At 60.2% G+C, this 9,760-nt stretch overlaps 1 protein-coding gene across 1 annotated transcript; it reads left to right on the forward strand.

Annotated features, from left to right (window-relative positions):
- The first annotated feature begins 226 nt into the window (after positions 1-226).
- On the forward strand, positions 227-9,634 carry SPRYD3 (SPRY domain containing 3). The gene is made up of 11 exons (XM_061347195.1): positions 227-292; positions 1,134-1,274; positions 2,263-2,338; positions 2,431-2,555; positions 3,156-3,291; positions 4,352-4,537; positions 5,851-6,000; positions 6,722-6,779; positions 7,146-7,265; positions 7,857-7,993; positions 9,421-9,634. Exons 2-11 carry the CDS (start codon positions 1,147-1,149, stop codon positions 9,553-9,555), a joined length of 1,251 nt encoding a protein of 416 aa, XP_061203179.1. The 5' UTR covers positions 227-292; positions 1,134-1,146; the 3' UTR covers positions 9,556-9,634.
- The last annotated feature ends 126 nt before the right edge of the window (positions 9,635-9,760 follow it).

Consider the following 9,760-nt stretch of genomic DNA (forward strand, 5'->3'; position numbering starts at 1 on the left):
GGCGTGGCTTCACCGATGGGAGGCGTGGCTTTGGGAAGGGCGTGGCTTGGGGGTTCCCCGCACGTCCCCAGGGGGCGCGCTCACGCTCCGCCGCTCTCCTCTCCCCCCTCACTCCCACCCTCTCTTTGGGCTCTCGATTGGCTGAAAAAGCCGTCAGTCAGAGCTCGCAGCGCAGCGATTGGTCGAGCGGCGCGAAGTGGGAGGGGCGGAAGGAAGCGGAGGCGGAAGCGCGGGGACCCGGATGTGAGCAGAGCAGGCCGGAGAGGGGAGCCCCATGGAGGGAGCGGGGCCGGTGAGGGCCTGGGAGCGGGGGGGCCTCGGTATGGGGAGAACGGGAGGGCGGTTGTGGGGTTGGGGTATGGGGGGGTTATGGGGGTGCTTAATATGGGGAGAACGGGACATGGGGGGGGCGGTTGTGGGGCTGGGGTATGGAGGGCTTATGGGGGTCCCTGCTATGGGGAGCCGGGCTGGGGAGGCCGGGGTCAGCAGTGATGGAGTGGGTGCTGTGGGGGGGGTGGGTGCCCATGGGGGGGTGTCTCTGCCCATTGGGGTATGTTGGTGTCCACTGGGGTCTGTTGGTGACCATTGGGGTCTGTAGTGCCCATGGGGTCTGTTGTGCCCATAGGGGGGGGTCTGTGTGCCCATTGGGGTCTGTTGGTGCCTATTGGGGTCTATTTGTGCCCATTGGGATCTGTTGGTGCCCATTGGGGTCTATTGGTGCTGTTCGGATCTACTGGTGTCATTGGGATCTGTTGGTGTCATTGGGGTCTATTGGTGCCCATGGTGTCTGTTGTTGCCCATGGGGTCTGTGTGTGCCCCTGGGGTTCTCTGTGTTCATTGGGATGTATTGGTGCCCACTGGGGTCTGTTGGTGCTACTGGGATCTGTTGGTGCCATTGGGATCTATTGCTGCCCATTGGGGTCTATTGGTGCTATTGGGATCTGTTGGTGTCATTGGGGTTTATTGGTGTCCATGGGATCTATTGGTGCCCATTGGGGTCTATTGGTGCTATTGGGATCTGTTGGTGTCATTGGGGTTTATTGGTGCCCAGTGGGATCTATTGGTGCCTATTGGGGTCTGTGTGTGCCCCGGGGTCTGTGTGCCCGGGGGGCTCTGACCGGCTCCCCCCGCAGCTCTGCCCGCGCCATGGATGACCTCCACCTGCACTACAGGTTCCTCAACTGGCGCCGGCGCATCCGCGAGATCCGCGAGGTCCGCGCCGGCCGCTTCCAGGAGCGCTCCAAGCACATCCTGGTGGATGGGGACACCCTCAGGTGCGCCCCAACCCCTGCCATGGGCCCCTGTGTCCAGCCCGGGTGGGATGGGATGGGATGGGATGGGATGGGATGGGATGGGATGGGATGGAGCAGCCCAACCTTCTCCACTGACCCCATCCCGGTGTCCCAACAGGGAAGAGCTTCCCTGCATCCAACCCGGCCCCCCCTGTTCCAGCCTGAACCCATCACCCCCTGTCCCATCGCTCCAGCCCCTGGTGCAGGTCCCTCCCCAGCATCCCTGGAGCATTCTCGTGGCCCCCTCTGCATCCCCCAGGGCACCGTGAAGCCCCGGATGCTTGCACAGTTCCAGGGGTGCGGATCCCATCTCTTCCCCCGGAGCCTGTTCCAATGCTGAGCACCCTCTGGGGCAGGGATTGCTCCTCAGCTCCATCCAAACCTGCCCTGGTGCAGCTGGAGGCCGTTCCCTCTTGTCCCATACCTTGGGAGCAGGGAGCAGCCCCTCCGGGCTCCATCCTTTGAGGATCCACGAGGTCCATTCCAACCCGGATCCTGGGATTTTCCTCTCCCGGAGCTGTGCTCCCCCCTGATCCCATTCCTCGTGGGATTTGTGCTCCAGGGTCCTGAGGGGCCTGGGGCTGAGCCCAGGATTCCCTCCCCAGTGGGATTATCCCATCCCTCATCCCGCTGGCCACGCTATTCCCAATCCAGACCAGGATGCCCTTGGATCCCAGCACCCTCACAGGGAAGAACATCCCTCGATCCCACCTGCTCCAGTGTGAACCCATCACCCCTTGCCCCATCCCTCCAGCCCCAGTGTTCCCAGCCTGGCTCCTATGGGGGCTGCTCCAACCCCTGAGCATCCTCCTGGACCACCTCCATGTCCTTGCATTGGGGGCACCAGCACTGCCCACAATGGGGTCAGGATCCTGCTCTGGGGGTGCAGCCCTGCATGGGGGGGGGGAGCTCCTCACCCCCCAAGTCTGAGCCCCCCCCTCATGGCCCCCCCATCCCATCCCCATTGCAGCTACCACGGGAGCTCCGGTGAGGTCGGCTGCTACGTGGCCCCACGGCCCCTCACCAGGGACAACAACTACTTCGAGGTGAGGCCATGCTTTAGGGGGGGGTCCCCCCAATGGATGTGAATGGAAGGGGGGGGGGTTCCCAATGACCTTTGGTGTTTGTGACCCCAAAGGTGTCCATCGTGGACAGCGGTGTGAGGGGCACCATCGCCGTGGGGCTGGTGCCCCAGTTCTACAGCCTGGACCACCAGCCCGGCTGGCTGCCCGGCTCTGTGGCCTACCATGGTGATGATGGCAAGTGAGTGCGAGCTGATGGGACCTGGGGGGGGGGGGCAGCACCCAAAGGCATCTGCTAGGACCTGAGGGGACTGCCAGGACCTGCTGGAACCCCCCCTATTCTGTACACTGTCTGTACCCCCATGCTGTATACTGTCTGTACCCCCATTCTGTACACTGTCTGTACCCCCCTTCTGTACACTGTCTGTATCCCCATGCTGTATGTACAGTGTCTGTACCCCCATTCTGTACACTGTCTGTACCCCCATTCTGCACAGTATCTGTACCCTCATGCTGTACAGTGTCTGTACCCCCATTCTGTACACTGTCTGTACCCCCATTCTGCACAGTGTCTGTACCCCCATTCTGTACACTGTCTGTACCCCCGTTCTGTACACTGTCTGTACCCCCATTCTGTACACTCTCTGTACCCCCATTCTGTACAGTGTCTGTACCCCCGTTCTGTACACTGTCTGTACCCCCATTCTGTACAGTGTCTGTACCCCCATTCTGTACAGTGTCTGTACCCCCATGCTGTACACTGTACCCCCATTCTGTACAGTGTCTGTACCCCCATGCTGTACACTGTACCCCCATGCTGTACACTGTCTGTACCCCCCAGGCTCTACAGTGGCCGGGCCAAGGGCCGTCAGTTCGGCTCCAAGTGCAGCTCCGGCGACCGCGTTGGCTGCGGCATCGAGCGCGTGTCCCTGGAGGTGCGCACGGCGCACGTGTTCTTCACCCGCAACGGCAAGAGGGTGAGAGCCATCGACACCCATTGACACCCATTGACACCCATTGACACCCATTGATACCCATTGACACCCATTGACACCCATTGATACCCATTGACACCCATTGACACCCATTGATACCCATTGACACCCATTGATACCCATTGATACCCATTGACACCCATTGATACCCATTGATACCCATTGACACCCATTGATACCCATTGAAACCCATTGATACCCATTGACACCCATTGACACCCATTGATACCCATTGACACCCATTGATACCCATTGACACCCATTGACACCCATTGATACCCATTGATACCCATTGATACCCATTGACACCCATTGACACCCATTGACACCCATTGACACCCATTGATACCCATTGACACCCATTGACATCTATCAACAGCCATTGATGCCCATTTACCCCGTTGACCACCACTGACACTCTTGTCACCCATTCATACCTGTTGACACCCTTTGTCACCCGTTGACACCCTTTGTCACCCATTGACACCTGTGGACGCCCATTGACACCTTTGTCACCCATTGCCACCCATTGCCCCCATTACCCCCATTATCCCCACTGCCCCCATTACCACCATTGTCCCCATTACCCCATTGCCTCCATTGCCCCCATTACCCCCATGCCCCCATTGCCCCCATTACCCCATTGCTCCCATTACCCCATTATCCCATTACCCCATTGCCCCCATTACCCCATTGCTCCCATTACCCCCATTACCCCATTGCTCCCATTACCCCCATTGCCCCCATTGCCCCCATGACCCCATTACCCCCATTGCCCCCATTCCCCCATTATCCCCATTACCCCATTGCCCCCATTACCCCCATTACCCCCATTACCCCATTGCCCCCATTGCCCCCATTACCCCCCTTACCCCATTGCCCCCATTACCCCCTTACCCCATTGCTCCCATTACCCCATTGCCTCCATTGCCCCCATTACCCCCCTTACCCAATTACCCCCATTACCCCCATTGCTCCCATTACCCCCATTACCCCATTACCCCCATTACCCCCATTATCCCCATTGCTCCCACTATCACAGGTGGGCTCCACGGAGGTGCCGCTCTGCGCTGAGGGGCTCTTCCCGGCCGTGGGGATGCACTCTCTGGGGGAGGAGGTGCGGCTGCACCTGCGGGCAGCGCTGCGGCCCGAGCCCGACGACCGCATGGTGGTGGACAGCGGGGAGGAGGAGTGGGGCCGCCTGCACGACGTGCGCGCCTGCGGGACGGTCAGCGCCGGGAGAGGGGGGCACCCAATGGGGAGGGGGGCACCCAATGGGCAGGGGATACCCAACATAGATGGGGGTACCCAATGTCCTAACCCAATGGGGAGGGGGTACCCAGTGGGGAGGAGGACATAATGGGCAAGGAGGCATCCGATGAGGAGGGGATACCCAACATAGATGGGGGTCCCCAATGTCCCAACCCAATGGGGATGGGGACATAATGGGCATGTCCAACTCAATGGGGAGGGAGGCATCTGATGGGGAGGGGGGCACCCAGTGTCCAGCCCAATAGGGATCGAGGCACCCAATGGAGAGGTTGGCACGCAATGTCCAACCCAATGGGGATGGGGGTACCCAATGGGGATGGGGACATAATGGGCAAGGAGGCATCCGATGGGGAGGGGGGCACCCAATGTCCCAGCCCAATGGGGATGGGTACATAATGGGCATGTCCAACTCAATGGGGAGGGGGGCACCCAATGGGGAGGGGATACCCAACATGGATGGGGGTACCCAATGTCCCAACCCAGTGGGGATGGGTGCACCCAATGGGGATGGGGACATAATGGGCATGTCCAACCCAATGGGGATGGGGTACCCAATGTCCCAACCCAATGGGGATGGGGGCACCCAATGGGGATGGGGTACCCAATGTCCAACCCAATGGGGATGGGGGTACCCAATGGGGATGGGGTCATAATGGGCATGTTCAACTCAATGGGGAGGGGGGCATCTGATGGGGAGGGGGGTAACCGGTGTCCAAACCAGTGGGGATGGGGGTACCCAATGTCCAATCTAATGGGGATGAGGGCACTCAATGTCCAGCCTAATGGGGATTGCAGCACCCAGTGGGGAGGAGGGCACCCAATGGGGGGGGCATCCAATGGGGAGGGGGGCAGCCAATGTCCCAACCTAATAGGGATGGGGCATCTAATGTCCAACCCAATGGGGCTGGGGTACCCGATGGGGAGGGGGGCACCCAATGTTCAACTCAGTGGGGATGGGGGCACCCAGTGTTCAGTCCAGTGGGGATGGGGCACCTGATGGGGGTGGGGACATAATGGGGATGAGGGCAGTCAGTGGGATGGGAGCACAGTGGGGATGGGGACACAGTGTGGATGAGGACACAGTGGGAATGGGGGCACAGTGGGAATGGGGGTCACCCAGTGTCCCAACCCAATGGGGGTGGGGGCACAGTGGTGATGGGCTGACGCCGTGTGGATGGGGGACAAGGGGGGATGTGGTGCTACCAACCCTCTGTGCCCCCCAAACCCCTCTTTTGCCCCCAGTCCCCTATAGCCGTGTCCCCATTGCAGGTGCTGGAGTACGTGGGGCAGGGCAAGAGCATCGTGGATGTGGGGCTGGCCCAGGCGCGGTGCCCGCTCAGCACCCGCAGCCACTACTTTGAGCTGGAGATCGTGGACCCGGGCGAGAAGTGTTACATAGCCCTGGGGCTGGCACGCAAGGTGAGGACCCCATTGACACCCCCATTGGCACCCCCATTGACACCCCCACATTGACATCACCATTGAGCCCCCCCATTGACACCACCATTAACCCCCCCATTGACACCCCTGTGTGACCCATCCAGTGCTACATAGCCCTGGGGCTGGCATGCAAGGTGACCCCCCCATTGACACCTCCCCATCGACACCCCCATTGACACCTCCCCATTGACCCCCCCATTGACGCTCCCACATTGACACTCCCCATTGACACCTCCCCATTGACCCCCCCATTGACGCTCCCCCATTAACACCCCCCCATTGACACCACCACATTGACACCTCCCTATTGACTCCCCCATTGACACCACCACATTGACCCCCCCCATTGACACTCCCCCATTGACACCCCCCCATTGACACCCCCCCATTGACACCTCCCCATTGACCCCCCCCATTGACACCCCCATTGACCCCCCATTGACACCCCCATTGACACCTCCCCATTGACCCCCATTGACACCCCCACATTGACACCCCCACATTGACCCCCCATTGACACCCCCCCATTGACCCCCCATTGACACCCCCATTGACCCTACATTGACCCCCACATTGACACCCCCCACATTGACACCCCCCATTGACACCCTGCTATTGACACCCCTATGGGACCCCCCAGAGACCCTCCCATTGACACCCCAGTGCTGACCCCCCCCACTTTCCTCTTTCCCCCCGCCAGGACTACCCCAAGAACCGGCATCCCGGCTGGAGCAGGGGCTCGGTCGCCTATCATGCAGGTGGGACCCCCCCCTTCCTGCACATGGGACCCCCCTAAGCCATGGGGAACCCCCTTAAATGTGTCCCACCCCAATCCAAGAGAACCCCCCAAAATCAAGGGAATCCCCTTTAAAATCATTGGGACCCCAATGGGGAACCCCTCAAACATGAGACCCCACAACTGTAGGGCCCCCCCCCTGAAAACAGGGGATCCCCCAAACTTTAACACCCCACAAAACATAGGGAACCCCCTCCCACTGCGGGGAACCCCTCAAACATGGCACCCCCTTAAACTGAAGGGGGACCCCCATGGCCATGGGGGGGGTGCCCTGGGGGGTGTGGGGTGGCAGTGGGGGGTCCCTTTAACGCTGCACCACCCCCCCCAGATGATGGGAAGCTGTTCCATGGCAGCGGAGTTGGGGACCCCTTTGGACCCCGCTGCTACAAGGGCGACATCATGGGCTGTGGCATCATGTTCCCGAGGGACTACAGCCTGGACAGCGAGGGTGGGGGCTATGGGGGGGCTATAGGGGCTGTGAGAGGGTTTGGGGGGGATTTAGAAGGGTTTGGGGGGGTCTATGGGTGCTCTGGAGGGGCTGTGAGAGGGTAATGATGGGCTATGGGGGCAAGAGGAGGGGCTATAGGGGGCAATGGGGGGATATAGGGGCTGTGAGAGGGTTTGGGGGGGTTTAGAAGGGTTTGGGGGGGTCTATGGGTGCTCTGGGGGGCTGTGAGAGGGTAATGATGAGCTATGGGGAGCTTGGGGGGGTATTGGGGGTCTTGGGGTGGTTTTGTGGGGGGCTATGAGGGGGCTATGGAGGGCTTAAGGGGGGTGTGGGGGAGCTGGAGGGGGCAATGGGGGGTGCTATGGGGGGCTCAAGGGGTATATGGGGGGGCTATGGGAGCCTATGGGGAGCTCAGGGGGTGTTATGGAGGGGTTGTGGGGGGACTGTGGGGGTATTGGGGGGGCTATGGGGGAGCATGGGGGGGCTCTAGGGGGCTATGATGATCTTGGGGGTGCTGTGGAGAGGCTATGGGGGGGCTCGGGGGGGGTGGGGGTGTCTGTGACGTCATGTCGTGACTGTCGCCCCCTGCAGGTGACAGCGACGACCCCAGCGACGGGGGGGAGGTGCGGGGCCGCGCGGTGCGGAACGTGATGTACCTGCCCCCCGAGGAGGAGGAGGAGGAGGATGGAGAGGAGCTGGAGCCCGAGCACGGCGGCAGGAAGGTGGTGGTAAGGAGGGGCCTCCAGTGACCCCATTGACCTCCATTGACCACCATTGACCACCATTGACCTCCATTGACCCCATAGACCTCCATTGACCACCGTTGACCCCATTGACCCCCATAGACCTCCATTGACCCCCATAGAGCTCCATTGACCACTATTGACCTCCATTGACCACCATAGACCTCCATTCACCATCGTTGACCCCATTGACCTCCATTGACCCCATAGACCTCCGTTGACCTCCACTGACTCCTATAGACCTCCATTGACCACTATTGACCCCGTTGACCTCCATTGACCACCATAGACCTCCATTGACCACCATTGACCCCCACAGACCTCCATTGACCCCCATAGACCTCCATTGCCCCCGTTGACTTCCATAGACTTCTGTTGACCTCCATTGACCCCCGTAGACATCCATTGACCACCATTGACCCCATTGACCCCCATAGACCTCTGACCTCCATAGACCCCCATAGACCTCCATTGACCACCATTGACCCCATTGACCACCATAGACCTCTTGACTTCCATAGACCCCCATAGACCTCCGTTGACCCCCATAGACCTCCATTGACCACCATTGACCCCATTGACCCCCATAGACCTCCGTTGACCACCATTGACCCCACTGACCCCCATAGACCTCCACTGACCCCCATAGACCTCCACTGACCACCATTGACCCCCATAGACCTCCATTGACCACCGTTGAACCCATTGACCCCTATAGACCTCTGTTTACACCCATAGACCTCCATTGACCCCCATTGACTTCCTTTGACTTTCATAAACATCCATTGACCCCCATAGACCTCCACTGACCCCATAGACCTCCACTGACCACCCCAAAACCTCCATAAACCTCCATAAACCACCCCAAAACCTCCACAACCCCCCAGCCCCCCCCAACCCCTCCAAGCCTGCCCCAACTTCCCCTAAACCCCCCCGACTCTTTCCAAGCATCCCCCAAATTCCCCCGAACCCCCCATAACCCCCCAAACCTGTCCTAAAACTACCCCAACCCCCCCCGTGACCCCCCCAAACCTCCCTTAACCCCACCCTAAACCCCCCATTACCCCCCAAACCTCTCCTAACCCCCCCAAACCTGTCCTAAAAGCCCCCATAACCCCCCCAAACCTCTCCTAACCCCCCTTAAACCCCTCTCCAATCCCCCCAAATCTCTCCTAAATCACATCCTAACCCCCTTTAACTCCCTTAAACCCCCCCAAACCCCCCCATAACCTCCCCACACCCCCTCTATCCCCTCCAACCCCCCCCCCAAACCTCCCCTACCCCTTCCTCCTCCTTGTCCCATGTACCGTCCCCCCCCCCCTCCATCCCTATGGGTATACATGGGGGGGTGCAGTTGTTGTGCTTTGGGGGTACCCTGACCCCCCCCCCCCATATCTCCATGCCCCCCCAAGGTGTTCTTCACCCGCAATGGGCAGATCATTGGCAAGAAGGAGGCGCTGGTGCCCCCCGGGGGGTACTTCCCCACAGTGGGAATGCTGAGCACGGGGGAGAAGGTGAAGGTGGATCTGCACCCCCTCAGCGGGTAGGGGGGGCCCCCCCATAACCTCCCCCATTTCCTTCCCCCCCCCCATGCACTTTAATGCCATTCCCCCCAATGTATTATTTCCCCCCAATACATTATTCCCCCTCCAATCTGTGTTATTCACTCCCTTATCCATGGGGGGGGTAGATTTAAAGGGACCCCCCCCAATTAATGCTGTTACCCCCACATTCTGAATGTAACCCCCCCTC

The sequence above is a fragment of the Neopsephotus bourkii genome, unplaced genomic scaffold (genome assembly GCF_033783945.1).
Source record: "Neopsephotus bourkii isolate Nb327-2 ecotype Australia unplaced genomic scaffold, CSIRO-AGI_Nbou_v1 NB_309, whole genome shotgun sequence".
Classification (NCBI taxonomy): Eukaryota; Metazoa; Chordata; class Aves; order Psittaciformes; family Psittacidae; genus Neopsephotus; species Neopsephotus bourkii.